General features: G+C 52.1%; 1 protein-coding gene across 1 annotated transcript; it reads right to left on the minus strand.

Moving 5' to 3' along the window:
• Positions 1–505: 505 nt before the first annotated feature.
• Positions 506–18,237, minus strand: MIOS (meiosis regulator for oocyte development). The gene is given in 13 exon segments (XM_061576306.1): positions 506–1,097; positions 1,670–1,799; positions 2,455–2,662; positions 5,010–5,162; positions 5,498–5,656; positions 6,987–7,052; positions 7,877–7,960; positions 7,962–8,047; positions 8,691–8,805; positions 8,807–9,051; positions 9,465–9,560; positions 11,618–13,105; positions 17,936–18,237. Coding segments are annotated over 12 exon segments (2,763 nt in total). The 5' UTR covers positions 12,948–13,105; positions 17,936–18,237; the 3' UTR covers positions 506–1,006.
• Between the last annotated feature and the right edge of the window lie 1,422 nt (positions 18,238–19,659).

The following is a 19,659-nucleotide window of genomic DNA, read 5'->3' on the forward strand; positions in this document are numbered from 1 at the left end:
GCCTGCTAAGCAGGTTAACGTTTGCGTTATGGGTCCTTGAGTTAGATGCTAAACTATATAAGACAACACAATAATTGATTTACTAAGCTCTGCCTGGGACTAGAGACCAAACCGGAGTCAGCGGTTTCTTCCCAATAGCCATCGAGACAGGGCGAGGAGGAGTGAGGGTCTCCTTGGTAAATATTTTCAATTATTAAGTTGTAAGTTTCCATTAGTCTTTTTAATTCTTTGATGTAAATTCTTTTTGCGCAGGTTTAATTGGTCTTCTTGGTTCTTTCGGTAAAGTCACCGAAACGTCGTGAGAATTATTTAATTATGTTTTGTTTTTATTATTTTATTACTTCCCTTCTACGTGACTTTACCGAAAGAACCAAGAAGATGAATCCCTGCAGTCACGAAAGCTTTAAATCGAAAGGTATAATTGGTGTCATTCACGTACACTTCCTTTGCGATCTGTTTCCCATTGGTAATTCACACAGAAAAACATTACACACACTGTTACAATTCACTTTTATTGACAACTCAACCTAATTTGCTTTATCCACACCGGTGCAGGTATCTATCACTGAGGTTGGCCGTGGCTGTGAATCAAATTCAGGTGACCAGTTTCCGACAGCACAGTGTGCTAATACGCCACCAACCCAAAACAGAATTCTCCCTACTTTACTATCGCGACCAGCACACCTCTCATTGCCCTTCACGCAGTGTGTGTATATCACCCCCACGTATTACACACAAGCCCATGTGTTACACACAAACCCAGCGAACAAGGCACTGGATTCTCACACACACACATGGCGAAACCCACAGATGCACAGACTCGCTCACACAACCTCACCCAAGGAGACGCCCTGGGGAAACCCTCATGTCCAGGTAACAATGAAGGGGTTGGAAGTATCAGGGTCGGCACGCACAGTGGCGATATCAGGATTCCCGTTGCCAAGATCGCTGTGGCCGAGGACTCAGTGTCCCAGGTCTCAAGTGTCCCAGGCCCACACGGCGTGCTTCAGAGTGGCTCTGCAGGGGCCAGGCTGCCCGTGGCGTCGAGCTGCATGCACTTACAGGTGCAGGCGGAGACGGGGCACTCGGCATGCTCTCTGAGACACGGGGAAGGTGGGGGGGGTGGGCACACAGACACAACGTGGGCACTTAGTGGACATTACCGCAGCATTGGGTTAAACTATTGGGGAATGGATATGACAGCGATGATATTGCAGTATCTTCTTGGTTCTTTCGGTAAAGTCATGTAGAAGGGAAATAATAAAATAATAAAAATAATTCTCACGACGTTTCGGCCACAACGCAAGCAGCCGTCCTCAGGTGAAGAACAGGTCTGTCGGAAAGACAGCGTCTGAATGAAAACCACCAGGCTTGGCAGCGTATATATTTTTCATTCAGACACTGTCTTCCCGACAGACCTGTTCTACACCTGAGGACGGCTGCTTGCAGTTGTGGCCGAAACGTCATGAGAATTATTTTATTATGTTTTATTTTTATTATTTTATTATTTCCCTTCTACGTGACTTTACCGAAAGAACCAAGAAGATGAATCCCTGCAGTCACGAAAGCTTTAAATCGATATTGCAGTACTTTACCAAGGCCTCCCTGTAGCTAACAGTCAAGCTACGAGCTTGCCACGGAGAGGCACAAAGACGGATATTGAGCTCACCGGAACCAGCTCATCATATGGCCGGCGTGGCCACCGTGCCGGCAGTTCTGGCACCAGGTGAACCAGCTGTTGAACTGCGAGAGCTTGCGCTCCTTGCTGAGGCCTCCCTTCACCTCCGGCTTGGATAGACCTGAAGAGCAGCGGCAGCCACAGCAGTTGGTGACAGCCGTCAACCACAGCACCAGCCCCTGCGTCATCACGTCCAGTGGTGTGTCCAGGTGGCTCATGTCCCCCTCTATCTATGTCCACCCCATCCCTGACCCAATATCCCCATTTGCATGTCGCCCGATTCCCCTGCCCTCTATTCCTCGATCTCCGTGTCACCCTGTCCCTGTATGCCATATCAGAGGTCGCAACCGGGTACCCGATACCCGTACCCTACCCGATACCCGGCTACCCGTACCCGGCCGGGTACGGGTACGGGTAGACCGTGAGTCACTGGCGAGTAACTGTTTGTCACTCATTTCCCATCGTCTTGTCTCTTCTCACAATTCAAGTTCCTAGAATCATCCCACCCGTGCCTGCAACATGGCTTCATCCCAGAGGTCACAATCAGGTACCCGATACCCGTACAATCAGGTACCCGATACCCGTACCCTACCCGTACCCGGCTGGGTACGGGTAGGGTATGGGTACGGCCGGGTACGGGTACGGGTACCCGTTTGCGACCCTGGTGCGGCCGGGTACGGGTAAGGAATCAAAACCCGTTTGCGACCTCTGCCCCATATCCACATGTCTGCGTATATCCCCCTATCCCTGTCCCCGTGCCCCTCCCCCCGCGGCACCTGTGTAGTTGGAGGCCGCCGTGCCCATGTTGATGAGACACAGGGCGCAGCGCGGGAGGGGCTTGCGGCAGCCGGGACAGCTCGTGACCTTTGACTTGACGGGGGAGCCGCTGCCCCCATACTGCGAGAAGCCGCTGCGGGTGGGGTGAGTGGTGGTCGAGCCGCTGAAGGAGATGGACTTCCCGCAGAAATTACAGCTCACAAACACCTGTGGTGGGGGGGGGAGGGGAGTAAGTTATAAACTGAACTTTTTATGATAATTGGTTTTTTTATCCTTCTATCTGGCAACAAAACGGACACCTTTTTACAAGGAGTCATGTTTGCATAGACCGCAATACCTGCAGTCATAATACAAACAAAAGACACAACTCTGATAATGTGCACTGTCCTTGAAGGAAAGCTGTCTCGGGTGTGGACCAATCAACTTCCTAAGGAAAGCTGTCTCGGGTGTGGACCAATCAACTTCAAGGACAGTGCACATTCTCAGAGTTATGTCTTTTGTTTGTATTATGACTGCAGGTATTGCGGTCTATGCAAACATGACTTCTTGTAAAAAGGTGTCAGTTTTGTTGCCAGATAGAAGGGTAAAAAAACAATTATATTTTTACTGGCAAATGAGGTTCCCATATTGTAGATGAACTTTTTTATTTTACCCGCTTTGGGTCTTTTCTGAAAGTGACCGAGCTATCACAAATGATAGCTCAACAAGTGGCTTATCACGTGGCAATTTGTAACAGCCGAATACTCTAAAAGGCATGTTGATTCTGAATGTGGAGGTGAAAAACTAAAGGACCCTGGAAAAAAATCCACACTACCACGTGGAGAGAGGGACACGCAAACTCCAAATATACAGCAGGCGGTCAGGGCCGGATTCACACACCAGGCGAGGAAGTTAACATCGGGTTTCTATTTGCCATACAATGGAAACGTCCTCTTCAGTAGAGACACGGAGGCAGCTGCCGCCACCACCACCACCACCGGGATGGAAGTCAGCGTACCAAGTCACCAGTTAAACTACACCTACCGGCGAGGCAGTTGAAATAACGGTGGAAGCTTCTTAATTCATATTCTTAGGTTTTTTCGGTAAAGTCACATAGGTAAAACATTAAAATTAATAAAAGTAAAATAAAATAAAAATCACGACGTTTCGGAGGCAACACAAACGTCGTGATTTTTATTTTATTTTACTTTTATTAATTTTAATGTTTTAAATACGTGACTTTACCGAAAAAACCTAAGAATATGAATCCTTGCAGTCACGAAAGCTTCAAATCTAGAATTGAAGCTTCTTAAATTTTCTTCCCTCGCCCCAATCCCGCCGCCGCCTCTGTCCGCCCAGGGTTCGCCATAGTTGAGTCTACGGTCGGCACGTTTAGGTGTGTGCATGCTGAACTTATTTCGCACCATATGTAGCCAACCGTGCTAATCGGACGTACGGGAGGGTAAAGTGTGTGTACGCCCCTCCTCTTCCAAGACGTCTGCTCAGCTTGGAAGAGTAGGCCAAATATCCCCGAGAGCTCCCTCTAAGCGATGTCCCTTCCCTCCATCAGTACCGTTAGAAAGCAATTGCAGGACTACGGCTTTACCGTTCAACTGATAAACGAGGGAGAATTGTAATCGCTTCCGTGCGCCCGAGCCATTGAGAGCGGCTATCACAACACAAACCGTTCTCACCTCTACCATGCGCCGCCCTGCTTTTCTGGGATGTGACGTACCGACAACGCCATGCGAGCGCGAGGGTAGAGCGGGGCGCAGGCCCTTGTTTCTATTGGACCGCCTCGCCAAGGCGTGCGCTCTATTCCCTGTTTGACGCTCGGTAAAGAAGACGTTGCCCCCACTTCTGCTGCTGCCGGCACAGCCTGTTGCTGTCAAGCACAGCCAGCTGCTGCCAGCACTTGGCAGATGCTGTCAGCAACTGACAGCAATTGCCAGCTGATGTTAGCACGGTCAGCTATTGCCAGCTGCTTTTAGCACTACAGTAATCCACTTCGCGGTTCAAGTTTCGCGGCCTCAGTGCATCGCGGATTTTTCAAACTGATTTAAAGGCCTCATTATACCTGTGCAGTAACACCATCATCATCATTATTCATCATCACATTCAAACTGCACAGGTCTGTCATCGTCGTCACTGTCATCGTCATTGCCATCGTCGTCGTCATTACTGGAGTCAAGTCTCAAGATACTACTGTCATTGGTGAGTGTAGAACATCATACTACGTATCGTATGAGAGAGAGAGAGAGTGAATGTATAATATTAAGGTTTTATAATTAAATAGATTTAATTAGAATATATATATATAAAGTATAAATATACATATTTTAAACATTCTGGTACCCACACACACATATATGGAAATTCCTAGGGGGGCCAATCCTACTTCGCGGATTTTCACCTATCGTGAGGGGTTCCGGTCCCCATTAACCGCGATAAACGAGGGATCACTGTACCAGCAGCTGCCAGCACTTGCCAGCAGCTGCTGTTGGTGCTCGTAAGTGAAGGCAGAGAGAGAGAGCGGAAGGCTCCGCTTGCTAGGCGGGTGTGCGTGCGTGCCCACCTGCTGGAGGGGGCGGGCCGTAGCGTCGAGCTTGCTGCGGTGGATGTCGAACTCGGCTCGCTTGTGCCACAGGCGCCACGTGTCGAGCAGTGTGCGGTAGCTCTCCACCCAGTGCTGCACGCGTGCCTCCATCACGATGTCGCTCGACGAGGCCTGGGGCACGCGCGCGAGCAGAGAGCGGCGCTCTTTACAGGGCGAGTGAGTGAGTGAGTGGGGCGAGCGGGGCGAGTGAGCGGGGCGAGTGAGCGGGGCGGGCGAGCGGGGCGAGCGAGCGGGGCGAGCGAGCGGGGTGAGCGAGCGGGGCGAGTGAGCGGGGCGAGCGGGGCGGGCGAGCAGGGAGAGCGGAGTGAGCAGGGCGAGTGAATGAGCGAGCGGGGCGAGTGAGCGGGGCGAGTGGAGTGAGCGGGGCGAGTGAGCGGGGCGAGTGAGCGGGGCGAGTGAGTGGCGGGTGAGGGACCACAGTAACCGGGGTGAGCGAGGGCCGGCACCTGCAGCATGTAGAGGCATGCCGTCTGCACGTCGCCTGTACGGTCCACGTAGCTCTCCATGAGGTCGATGCCATCCCTGGTGAGGCCGGTCAGCAGCATCCCCTCCAGGTTCCCTGCCTCCCGCATCTCCACAGCCAGCTTCTCCACAAAGCGCGACAGCTGCACACGCACACACGGCAGTGTCACCACAGGGCTTGTGGCAGGCTAGGTGCGCTTTGACACCATCGCTGGCAGGAGCTCACGTGACAGACCCAGGTGGTGTGGGTTGGACTGGCAGATGCACCAGCTGTACTCCCCACTGTGTCCAACTTGTGAGCGCCGCTCCTCTGACCACCATTATTGCTGGAAGGTTACTTCCTATAAACTGTCCAGTAGCGTCCTTCAAGAACCTCCTTCTCCACAGAGACTGATCTTGACACTGCTGGTTCCATTCATCGGCAAGTCCACTCAGCTCCACATCCTTCTGTACCACATGAGCCTATATCTTCAGCCTGTACAGTGCCAAATTAGTCCCCCTATATCCAGCTAAACAGAAGCTGCTTGGGCATGCAGAGGCCGGGCATGTGAGCTACATGACCCAGCCAATGCAGCCTTGCCTGCTGGAGGAGCTCACTGATAGGGCTTTGTCCAGATCTTTCAAGGGATCTCTGAGCTCAGTCTGGTTGAATCCATGACCGATCATTGCCAGACCAGCCTGAGTGTTTCAAACCAGTGCAGATTTTCATTTTAAGGGACCCATATTTTGCAAGCAAACAGAGAAGGCAGAACTGTGGCTGAGAAGACTCGGAGCTTCGTACTGAGCAACAGGACGGGTGGCTTTTCACACAGCATGAAGCATCTGATGAAAAGATGCAGCTCGACTGATTAGTAGCGAGATCTCCCACTGCCAGAACAAAGCTGGTCATAAGCACGCTGCCCAGGTATGGAAACTCCTCCACAACAACTGCCCTCTCATTACTCATGGGGAATGAATTCAGCAGAGGGGACCATTTGATGACAGAAAATAGCCAGGCAGGTAGCTTTGTTTTTGTGTTGGCCATAATCTGGAATCGAACTCGGGTCGCCGAGTTTGTAGTGCAGCACCCTAACCGTTGCACTACCGCTCGCTAAACACACTCATTAAACCATTTTTTTTGTTACAAGATAAGGCCCACTGAGCTCTTTTTCAGAAACAACCTAGCCAAAAATGATAGCTCAACAAAGAGGCTTATCACGTGGAAATGTATAGCAGCCATTACTCTTAAACTTGTGATGTTGATTTGAAATGTGGAGGGTATAACGGGAGGACCCAGAGAAAAATTCACACGACCACAGGGAGAGAGACACCGCAAACTCCAAATATACAGGCATCGGGGTCGGGATCGGGATCAAACCCACAACCTCCTGCATACCAAGCGAGGTAGTGAACATATCGTGACCACTCACACATGCCGATCAACGAGCGATGCTCTGACTCGCAGCCCCACCCTACGTCCCCCCCCGCTCTCACCTGAGCGTCGCTGAGGAACATACAGGCAAAGGCGACGCGGTCACGCACAGCCATGCCTCGCTCGTTCTGCACAGAAACAGAGTTCAAGTTCATGTATTAGGTATAGCCCTGTGAGCCATTCGGCTCTTGAATCGGGTGCAACCGCAACAAACAAAAAACTAAAAACATGAACAAGAAAACATCTTAAAGTGACATCTTAAAGAGACCCCCATAGAGCCCCAGCACACTGGTGGGCAATTGCGAGCAAATTGGCATGATGATAGATAGATAGATGTGAACACACACAGCACGCCATGATACACACAAAGATAAAGATCCTCATACAGCATGCTTAGACTTTTGGAGAAAGTGTTTTTAAGCGGGCACTTATTTAAGACAAATTCTGTATAAAGACCCTCATAGAGGGTGTATATATATACGCACACGCAGACAACTGCTATTCGCTACTAAGCGGCGGTGACTTCACCACGACGCTTGTGCCAGGCTGTGTGCATTTTAAGACCACACGCATATACAAAAGGCACATATCCCGCGTATAGTCTTTAGCACACCGTTGGAGCAAGTGCTGTTAACGAGTAGCATCTATGAAGGCTGGAACGGTATACGAGGTGGTGGGTGGCCAGCACCACGCCCGACCGCCTTTGTCTCTCTAGTGGCGATGTTTTACACACCGCACCAGGTACTCATTTAAGGCTGAGTCGACCTCGGGAAGGCCCAGGACTGGCTCAGATAATCGTCACTGGTGTTTGGCGTGAGCGGGAATCGAACTCGGGTCACGCCAGATTCGTAGCGCAGTAACTGCTACATTACCGCTCTCTCCCAACAGACAGAAAGACGCACACACGCCTGTACATAGCGTGCGCCCCCGAGTGTCCGCGTAGGCCCCTCACCAGCACGTGCTCGTAGCTGCCTGCGTCGCTGGTGAGGAAGGCGAAGGCGGCGCGGAGGTACGGGTTGGAGAGCTGCAGACGCAACTGCGGCGCACATCTCCCTCCAGAGGGACGCGCGCTCTGCCGAGTAGCCCGACAGCGCCATGGCCACCACGTTCAGGTTCACGTCGCCTGTGGTGGTGGTGGCGCCAGGGGTCAACGCGGGGGTCACAGGTGAGGTTAACAAGGGGGTCGATATAGGGTCACGCTCCCCCTTCCCTCACCCCAGACTACCCTGTCCCAGAGAACCTGGAGAGAAAATCTACGCAATCGCGGGGAGAGAGACACATGAACTCCAAAGGGTAGGGATCGAAACCATAGCCCCTCCCGCATACCAGTCGAGGTAGTTAACATCTCGCCACCATGGAGTCCGCTGCCAACAATGGGCATCTAAATGTCGATGTAAAGCTTTCGTGACTGCAGGGATTCATCTTCTTGGTTCTTTCGGTAAAGTCACGTAGAAGGGAAATAATAAAAATAAAATAATTCTCACGACGTTTCGGCTACAACGTAAGCAGCCGTCCTCAGGTGCTTGCATTGTAGCCGAAACGTCGTGAGAATTATTTTATTATGTTTTATTTTTATTATTTTATTATTTCCCTTCTACGTGACTTTGCCGAAAGAACCAAGAAAATGGGCATCTAGCTCCTGATACCCGTGCCGCTGCTGCCGGCACCACCGTCACGCGCACGAAAGAGTAGGACTCCCGCTTCACCTCGGCGTGTTCGCGCTCCCCGCTCCCGCTCACCGCTCCCGCTCCCCGCTCCCCGCTCACCGCTTGCGCAGGCCGCCCCCTGCTGCAAGATGTCGATGGCGGCGCGCATGCGCAGGTGGAAGAGCGCCATCGCGGCGCGGCGCTCCCACTCCTCGTCCGGCTCCAGCGCCGAGCGCTAGTGGCGGCCGCTCCTGAGCGGGGCCCGGCGCGGGTCCCGGAGAGGGTCGCGACGGCGCCGCGGCGGACGTGACGGTGGAGGCCTCGTCGCCCCCCTGGTCATCGCGCTCGTCCCCGGCGAGCGCCGGGGGCCCCGTCCACCCGCAGAGGCGAAGCGCCAAGCGGCGTTCCGCGCTGTCGAAAGTGTAGACCTCGAGGCGGCGCTCGGGGTCAGAGCACGACAAGCGCAGGCTCTCCGGCTTCCCTGCGACACGCGCAAATACAAAGATTCCCCCATGTAGCCTGTAACAGACTGTTGGGGCAAGTGCCGTTAGGCCAGCACGGCACACGAGGGGTGGGTGGCCAGCACCACGCCCTGCTGCCTTGGTCTCGCGAGTGGCGATGTTTACACACCGTACCAGTCGACCTAGGGTAGGCCTAAGACTGGTTCAGATAATCATCACAGGTGTTAGCCCGGAGCAGGAATCGTACTCGGATCGCCGGGTTCGTAGCACAGCGAGCTCACCACCATACACGCACAGCACACACACACAGCACACACAAATCACTCGCACATCACATCGGCAGGAGTTTAGACCGGGCCGGCATTAAACTCATCGCGCAGCACCCCCTGTGTGAGCATGCGCGGTCACGGTACGGGTGAGGGTTGGAGCTCACCGGGATCTGGCCGCACGATGGCCTTGATGCCCTGGTAGACGGCGGGCAGTTGGCTGCCGGGCTTGTCCTCCTGCTCCTGCACGTAGCGCTTCATGAGTGTCTCCCGTCAAGGACGATGAACACGACGAACGCCGATGATGCTGCGTCCCCTACAGCAGCAACAGCCGTGGGGGACGCGACCGATGGCTACGGGGTGGGTGGGAGGAGGTGGGATTCGCAAACCGCGAGTTGTGCTTGCCGGTGAGCCGACGATCGCCGCACCGCGGGTTGAACCGTGTGCCATTGGGCAAGGTGTCCGATGTTTCGCTCCATGCTCCCAATAGCAGCAGCGGCAGCACGTGGTACACGGAGTGAAACGTAAATGCATCGGAGGGGAGTCGTACGAGGGGGGGGGGTGTCATCCATGAAAGAACCTACGCAGAATTTAACGACTCGTCAATTTGTATTAACTCTTACACTCGTGATGAATGCAGAGCCGTGCAGGTAAGGTTCTAAGACTATTTAAACTAATTTTTATTTTACCAGGTAAGGTTCACTGAACTATGTGGCTCTTTTTCAGAAGCGACCTGGCCTATCACAAATTACAGCTCAATGAAGTGGCTTATCACGTGGAAATGTATAACAGCCCAATACTCTGAACGCGTGTTGATTCTAAATGTGGAGGGGAAACACTGGAGGACCCGGAGAAAAATCCACGCGACCTTGGGGAGAACACGCAAACTCCAAACATACAAGCATCAGGGTCCAAATCAAACCCACGACCTCTTGTATATGAGGCGAGGGAGTCAACATCTCACCACCGTGGCGCTCAGGTTCAATAATTTACGACTCGGACAATTTACGAGCAACATGACACCTGCCGCCAAAGTATCAAATCAAAGTGATTCCTTTGCTCACGTGAGCACAGCTCTGCAGAGCCAGTGGCGAACATTACCCATTCCTATTCTTAGGTTTTTTTTGGGTAAAGTCACGTAGATTAAAAAAAAATTTAAAAAATAAAAATAAAATAAAAATCACGACGTTTCGGAGGCAACACAAGCTTCCATCTTCAGGTGGAAACGTCACAGCACGATAGCTGTATCAAGTAAGAGAAATTCCAAGCGACCCGTCCTTGTATATATACTGGTTGAGGGTGGGAGGAGCCAAGGCAGGACCCTGGATCGGAGTTTTGTATTATAATTGTGAGGTTGGTTCCGGCTGAAGCCGCTGCTAGGAATGAGCCTTTGTTGTGTAGACTGGTTGAACTGGGAGGTGCCAGAGTTGTTAAGGTGCGGCTGATGTAAAGGTGCGGCTGCTGTCTTACTTGATACAGCAATCGTGCTGTGACGGTTCCACCTGAAGACTGGAAGCTTGTGTTGCCTCCGAAACGTCGTGAGAATTATTTTATTTTACTTTTATTAATTTTTTTTTACCTACGTGACTTTACCGAAAAAACCTAAGAATATAAATCATTGCAGTCACGAAAGCTTCAAATCTAGAATTACCCATTCCTATTGTGGGGCGCTATGAGTCTCCTTAGTGGACCACCACTGTTGACAATGTGATACTCATTATATCAACCAATATTCGGATGCCACTGGGATCTATGCACTTTTAAATCTGGATTGAAAGCTAATTTCTTTAGAACTGCTTTTTGTATTTAGTTTGTTTGTCCTTACCCCGCACCTCCGATTAACACAGTCGGCTACGTACGGTGCAACAGAAATGCAACATACATACAACCAATTCATCTGCACGTAAAAGTCATATCTTTGCAAAGGTTGCAATCAATCCATGTGGTGCATGGTTAGGGATGGTAATTTTGGCATTAAACTATTTACCACGCGGCCCAAACCTCAACACAAATACCACGCAAAAGTATCGGCTACCAAAACCTACGTTCTAAGCTATCGGCGTGCTCATGGTCTGCGGAACCCCTGGTGATCCGCACAGCCGGAGGGGTGGAGGCGGTCCACACAGCCACTGCAGAGACCAATTATTTTCTGGGCCCAGAGAGGTTGTGCACCCCTGTGCTACCCCACACCGCTCATCCCCTTCCTTCCCGTGAAGCTCGCAGCCGTTTGAGCGATCGGCGATCGGTAAGGGAGCAGCGAGAGAGAGAACGAGCGAGCGGGGCTTTTTGCTTCCCGCGGCCTCTGCGCCAAAAAGGATATAGTGTAGCGTGTACCACAGCGACTTGAGCTGCGGGTCGTCGTCCATGGCCAGCACGTGGTTAGTCCACACAAGCTCCGTCTCCACGCCATAGCGGTTCAGCGCGCGCCGCTTCATCTTCGCCGAGATGTCCTGCTCTGCGGCCTGCCCGGCCCCCGCAGGGCTCTCGGCGCAGTTGTAGAGCTGGCGGCCGCAGGCCCACACAAGCGAGGCGGCGGGGCACCAGTCCAGCGCGATGCGCTCGAACACCGTGAAGTCGACAAGCGCGCGCGACTGGCTGAGCGCCAGCATGCCGTTCTGCGACGTGGGCACCCACGCGAACGAGGCCACGGCGCCGTCGCACGGCTGCACGCTGCGCTCGATGATGGGCGGCTCCGCCTCGTCCCCCAGCGCGCCGGGCGCCGTGTGCTGCATGTCGTAGAGCCGCACGATGCCGCTGTCGCGCGCCAGCGTCGCCAGCAGCCCCGTGCGCGTCGGGCACCACGCTACCTTGCTCAGCTGGCGCGACGGCTCATTGAGCGTGAGCACCGGCTTGTCGGGCACGCGCAGGTCCCACACGGCCACCTGGCCCTCGAAGAACGACGCAAAGCGGTCGGGGAAGTGCGGGTCGAAGGTCACGCCCTGCACCGCCTTGGTGTTGGCAAACAGCTTCTTCTGCGTCGTGTCGCGCAGGTCGTAGGTCACCAGGTTGCGCTGCATCCCCGCCAGCAGCAGGCGGGCGTCCCGGGGCAGCCACGCCAGCGAGAGGCAAGCGTCGTTCTGCCCGAATTCGCACACGGGCTTCGTCACCACCATGTTCGTCTCGGCCTCGCCAGACAGCAGCAGCCGCCCGCGCTCCATGATGGCGGCGGCCGAGGCGCCCTCGGAGGCCGTGAACTTGGCGTTGACGTCCCACACCAGCGCGGAGAAGTCCGCGCGGTGCTTGTCGAGGCCGGCGCCCAGCAGGCTGCGGTCGTGCGGGTTCCACGCTAGCGCGTTGCACTGCCGCGCGTGCTTCGGCACAAACTCCTTGCCCACGAGCTCCTTGTGGCGAGCCAGGCCGTCCTGGCCCAGGCTCGTCAGCACGACGCGCCCGTTGGCTTGACCCACCGCCAGGAGGCACTCGGACTTCTGCCAGGGGCACCAGGCCATGCACTTCATGTAGGGAGTCTCCGAGTTGACGTCGAGGAGGGTGGCGGTCGAATCCTCCGACAGGCGGTGGCTGCCATCGCGCGCCTCCCCGCCGCCGCCACGCGCCGCGTCCACGCGGTACAGCGAGATTTCTGAGTCGCAGATCACGAAGCGGTTGCCGTTTTGCGGGCACCACACCACGTCTGGCCGAGAGCCGCTCATGGCGGCGGGCGGTTCACGACCGGGGTCCCCCGCCGCCTCCTGGGCCCGGGCACCGGCCTATTCACGGGCGAAATCCGTGTGGCCGTCTGTCGCGACACCGCAGCCGAGCGGCGACCCGGCGTTACGACCAAGATGCAGAGACTCCTGCTCCACCGAGCCTGGCCAAGACAATGATGGAGATTACACATTACTACTGAATCATCATTACTACTGAATCATCATTTACACCATGAGACCTCCTTTACCATTGGCAAAATATAGTAGTAGGTTTTTACCCTTTAAACTGGTACACTGGTGTCAGTCGTTGTACCAGTTTAAAGGGTAAAAACCTACTACTACAGAATCATCATATTTATTTATGCTGGAGAAAGCCAATGCACTATGAAGCCTTTTTTCACAGATGTCCAGTAAGGGTGGCTCAGAAAGTTATAACGTGGATGTGGATGCTAGCAGACCAGCAATATTACAATGTTGCTCACCGGGAAATGTCGTTAAAAATCCCTGGCTGACTGATGGGGCTCAACAATAAAATCAGCCTTATTTTTAAACAATGATGCTTTACAGCAATGTTTTATGCTAAGCCCATGGTGTCAAGAGAGGGCTCCAGCCAATAACTTGTGGCAAACCAGCAAATGTTAAAACGCCTGACTGTACTGATGAGACCCAGAAGAGAGAAACCAGCGCGCAAAGATTGACTCCTTAATTAACACAAGTCTTGGGAAGGCCAAGACGATAATGAAATAAATATATGGGGTATATTTTTCAATCCATTGTTGTCCTGTACGTCTAAGCTCCGTCTATGCTCCCCCACGCCATCACCAACCGTACCAACCACCACCGTGGTGAAGTACGGTCACATAATTAATGTGACCTGGATGGCATTGTAGTGACATAAGAAGGGAGGGGCTGCTGGGGGCTCTGGGACCCTGGGTGGGCCAGGCGCTTGGGCCCCTTGGCGCCAGGCGTGGGTTCCCAGGCGAGTCAGACGCTTAAGCCTCTTGGCGCCAGGCGTTGGGTTCCCAGGTGCTTAAGCCCCTTGGCGCCGCCAAAGGGGGGGGGGGGGTGTGTGCTCTGTGGGATATCTGGGGGCGCACACGGCCCCACCCCTCGTTGGGGACTAGGCATAAAAGGGGAGCTCCCTGGACGATCAGGGCCAGTCGTAGCTCAAGACCCAAGACCCAAGACCAGCCATCTGAGGACCCTGGGACTCTGTGAGAGCCAGTGGTGGGACTCTGGAACTCCCGACTCTACGACCTTGTGAGGGCGAGTTCCAGAGTGTAGCCAGAGTAGAGTATCTAGGCTGTGTATCTAGGCTGTGTACCTAGGCTGTGTACCTGGGAGTTGTTACAGAGTATCAGGACTGTTGGACTGTTGGAGTGTAATAAAGAAGTTACCTCTACAAGTGTCTCCGGAACCCGTTACATCATGACACCACTGGTTCTGTGGTGTCCACCTGTGCTTGCTTTGTATATTAATTAATAACCGCAACATACCAGTGGGTGAATATTTAAACAGGGGCCACACATTAACATTCGCACCTCGGTCAATTTTGTTTCTACTCTGTTCTTGCGTATGGTAGCAATATGTACAGGAGCTAAACGCCAATGTCAAGGTCTCACAGGCACGACTAGAGGGCTTAAGGGGGAGAGTTTGTGTATAGTTTCACTATTACTCTTTGGTTCTTTCATTAAAATCACGTAGAAAGATAAAATAATCAAGTAAATAATAGCATACGACGTTTCGATTGCAGCACAAGCAATCATCATCAGGTACAAATGAAAGAGAAAACAAAACCTAGAAATATAATGCAATACAACACAGATAGTCGGTTAACGCATGGCCTGGTTGATTACGTTCTTCCAAGGATTACTAAATTAGAAGTTAAGTGTGAAATTTGAGCGAGAGACAAAAAACACAGACACGGAGACACAAAGACAGACACACGGGCAGAGAGAGAGACACAACACAGACACACAGAGAGAGAGAGAAAACAAACATAAAACCACAGTGCTTTAGTTCACTGCACAATTCATAGTTGGGGTTACATGGCCACAACCGCAATGGGGGTCTTTCATGTTCCGTTCACAAAGGTGATGTTACTACGCATCGGCCTAATGATGCTCCGAGGCAGTCACTTCCGTCACTTAAAGCGACCAGTGAACCAGAATTAGGCACCATTGCTTACAGGTCAAACCTATAACCCCTCCTCCCGCCCGGATTAGTGCAGCTAAGATGCTTGCAGGGTAGGTGACATCGTGATCCACCAGAGGCGCACGGTTCGAATCCAGCAGCCGCCCTAATTAATATGCGACGTTTCACCATATTGACACATTCCGTCTGCTTCATTCACAGTAGATGTTTAAAGCTGCCCCCCTCCCCCCCCCCAAACATAATTCGCAAGTTCTAGATTTGAAGCTTTCGTGACTGCAAGGATTCATATTCTTAGGTTTTTTCGGTAAAGTCACGTAGGAAAAACATTAAAATTAATAAAAGTAAAATAAAATAAAAATCACGACGTTTTGGAGGCAACACAAGCTTCCGTCTTCAGGTGGAACCGTCACAAAGGCTCATCCTCTTAAGCCTCACTTTACCATATTAATAAAAAGTGTGCTGCACTTGGCCCTTACCCCCCCCCCTTCTCTAACCATTATATATACGGAGTGGTAGCTCTTGCAATCTCTCATTCACTTGATACAGCTGTCGTGGCTGTGACGGTTCCACCTGAAGACGGAAGCTTGTGTTGCCTCCGAAACGTCGTGATTTTTATTTTATTTAACTTTTATTAATTTTAATGTTTTACCTACGTGACTTTACCGAAAAAACCTAAGAATATAATTCGCAAGCGTAGGCCATCGTGTGATGGCATTTCAAATTTGTCACGTTCGGAATTGTCACACGCAAATCAACTACATTTGGATTACACACACACACTAACAACACAGCTGCAATTACCGCCTGCCCGCACCGCTCCCCCCGGAATGGCAGACTAATGCCACGGGTGATTCCTGCAAACCAGACTCATCCTGGCTGGCCTCTTTCCGAGTTCGCACACCTAGCGAGACAAAATACATTTGAGAACTGGCACTCGGATTACGATAGTCGGATAACGAGGAATCGGTCTCGTGTGACGAACGGGCCGCGTAAAACTAAATGTACTGCAGCCGAATACTCTAAACGCACGATTCTAAATGTGGATGGAAAATCCGGAGGACCTGGAGACAAATCCAAGCGTGCACAGGAAGAGAGAGACACGCAAACTCCAAATATACAGCAGGCGTCAGGGTCGGGATGGAATTCCACGATCTCCTGTATACCAGGCGAGGTAGTTAACATCTCCTAGCCACCGTGATGATGAGAGATAGAGACACGCAAACTCCAAATATACAGTAGGCGTCAGGTTCGGGATGGAATCCACGATCTCCTGTATACCAGGCGAGGTAGTTAACATCTAGCCACCGTGATGATGATGAGATAGAGACACAAACTCCAAATACACAGCAAGCGTCAAGGTCGGGATGGAATCCACGATCTCCTGTATACCAGGCGAGGTAGTTAACATCTCCTAGCCACCGTGATGATGAGAGATAGAGAGACACACAAACTCCAAATACACAGCAGGCGTCAGGGTCGCGATGGAATCCACGATCTCCTGTACACCAGGCGAGGTAGTTACCATCTCCTAGCCACCGTGATGATGATGAGATAGAGAGACACAAAAACTCCAAATACACAGGGAGGCTTCAGGGTCGGGATGGAATTCACGATCTCCTGTATACCAGGCGAGGTAGTTAACATCTCCTAGCCACCGCGGCGCCCTGAGCACGCTACGAAGATCAGCTGTGGTGGGATGTATCATTGGTTCTACCGGTAAACCGGTAACCGTTTGCAATAGAATATCAGTAGCGGCACGTCTGCCCTCTCGTTTCTGTAGCGTTCGCGAGGGTGGGGAACCTTTTTTGAATATTTCTAACATCATTCGCGGGGCCATACAAAATTATCATCTTAAAAATTATCCTGTGAAATTTGGTCAAACATTTCAACAGGACCCTGCGGGGTGGGCTGGTAGGAATAATACTTAGTACCGGTACAGAGATATCGACCGGGTATAGAGGAGTTAAAGAAAAAATGACTGTATTCTAGTGTAACGTTAATTAAAAGTGTTTGTTTTGACAAGAAACGCTGTGAGATTTAAAGACTCGTAGTCTTTCATTTCCAACACCACCCTCAACACCACCCCTCCCACGGACGGACGGACGGACACATTAATCTATTGGTGGTCTGGTCCACTTCGTTCCTACCAGTATTAACTCGCCCCTAATGTGATGGCTGGAACTGCTTCTCTTTGGCGAGGCGTGTGATGATGTTAGCTGGCTATTGATGATGTTGCTGCTGCTACTCGCAACTGCTTTTCCAGGTTTGAAGCTTTCGTGACTGCAAGGATTCATACTCTTAGTTCTTTCGGTAAAGTCACGTGGGTAGAAAAAAATGTAAAATTAATAAAAAAAATTATTTTTATTTTAAAATTAATTTTAAACAAATTACGTAACTTTAACGAAAGAACTAAGAGTATGTTTTTCCAGGTTTGCTCCTATATTTCTTGAATTTCGAGTCCCTGCCTGCGGTTGCCTTGGCAGGGCCAGACCCAAATGATTTCGTGGGCCTCATACGGCCCGCGGGCCGGACGTTCTCCCAGCCCCCTGCGCGAGAGGGAGGTTGTATGTGTTGGTCTCCTCTTTCCACGTTCACGAGACGTCTTGCAAATAGGCTCGTCGTACCCACACTTTACCCCACCAAATATGCCTAATACAGGGATGGTAGTGTCGGTCAAAAAGGCGTAAACGTGTCGCGTGTATCGCTCATTTCAGCCGCGTGGCAAACCGATGACCGGTTGTTTTTTTTTTGGTTATCGGTGTTGACACAACAACAACAACAAACAACAACAACAACAAACCCGCCGATTGTTTCCTTAAACCACACGGGGCACGCACCGGGGCCTTCTCCTCGCCTGGAGCCGCACGCGAACGGAGGGGGTCCAACACCACACACGGGGCTCGCAGCCCCAGTGTCTCGCTCCGCCGTGCTCAAGTGCCTCTCCTCTCTCGGTGTCTCTCTCTCTCTCGGCGTCTGTCTCTCTCTCTCTCCTCTCTCGGCGTCTCTCTCTCCTCTCTCGGTGTCCAAGCGGCCCGGCCTCAACTCGCACAAACACAAACAACGCGGCCTAAGACCGGCAACCCACGTGCCCCTAATGCAGCCACGCCCCTTTAGCCCGAAGCCACGCCCCCTTACTCAGCTGCCACGCCCCCTTGCTCAGCTGCCACGCCCCCTTGCTCCGCAGCCACGCCCCCTTACTCCGTCAGCCACGCCCCTTGTTCAGCTGCCACGCCCCCTTGCTCCGCAGCCACGCCCCCTTACTCACTCCGCAGCCACGCCCCCTTACTCAGTAACCACGCCCCCTTACTCGGTAGTCACGCCCCCTTGCTCAGCTGCCACGCCCCCTTATTCAGCTGCCACGCCCTCTTATTCAGCTGCCACGCCCCCTTATTCAGCTTCCACGCCCCCCTATCCAGTAGCCACGCCCCCTTATTCAGCTGCCACGCCCTCTAACCCAGTAGCCACGCCCCCTATCCAGTAGCCACGCCCCCTATCCAGTAGCCACGCCCTCTAACCCAGTAGCCACGCCCCCTATCCAGTAGCCACGCCCTCTAACCCAGTGGCCACACCCTCTATCCGATTGCCTAAGGGCAGGGGTGTCCAAACTTTTTTGCAAAGAGGGTCACATTTGATAAAGTGAAGATGCCCGGGGGCCAATAGTTGCTTCTGACATTTTTTTAACCCCAAAAGTTACGTGGAAATACACACTGTTATAAAAAAATTTCATTGTCACAATTTACCCTTATTTTTCAAATGACAATATAACCAAATATAAACCTTCTTGGTTCTTTCGGTAAAGTCACTGTACCCGGCCGGGTACAGGTAGGGTACGGGTACGGCCGGGTACGGGTACCCGTTTGCGACCCTGGCGCGGCCGGGTACGGGTAAGGAATCAAAACCTCTGGTAGGCAGCCACGTGGCGTGTCAGCACCAACAATTGCCCAACATCTGCAGTACTCAGGTAAGCACCACTGAAGTTTATAGCCCTTAAATTTCGATTTAAAGCTTTCGTGACTGCAGGGATTCATCTTCTTGGTTCTTTGGGTAAAGTCACGTAGAAGGGAAATAATAAAATAATAAAAAATAAAACATAATAAAATAATTCTCACGACGTTTCGGCCACAACGCAAGCAGCCGTCCTCAGGTGAAGAACAGGTCTGTCGGAAAGACAGCGTCTGAATGAACAGCACCACGCTTGGCAGCGTATATTTAAGCTGGGTTGGAGGGGGAAGAGGGCCATGACAAAGGAATTTGCATTTATAGCACTTGTTCAGAAGCGACCTGGTCACACAAATGATAGCTCAATTAAGTGGCTTATCAGGTGGAAATGTATAACAGCTAAATATTTTGAGCACATTTTGATTCTAAATGTGGAGGGGAAAACCGGAAGTCCCCAGAGAAAAATCCAAGCGACCACGGGGAGAACATGCATACTCCAAATATTCAGGCGTCAGGGTCGGGATTGAACCCACGATCTCCTGCATACCAGGCAAGGGAGTTCACATCTCGCCACCGCGGCGCCCGGATGTACTGTAAAGGGCAAAAAATTAAACAAAAATGG

Source organism: Lethenteron reissneri, chromosome 60 (assembly GCF_015708825.2).
Source record: "Lethenteron reissneri isolate LAM-NWPU_2019-01 chromosome 60, ASM1570882v1, whole genome shotgun sequence".
Classification (NCBI taxonomy): domain Eukaryota; kingdom Metazoa; phylum Chordata; class Hyperoartia; order Petromyzontiformes; family Petromyzontidae; genus Lethenteron; species Lethenteron reissneri.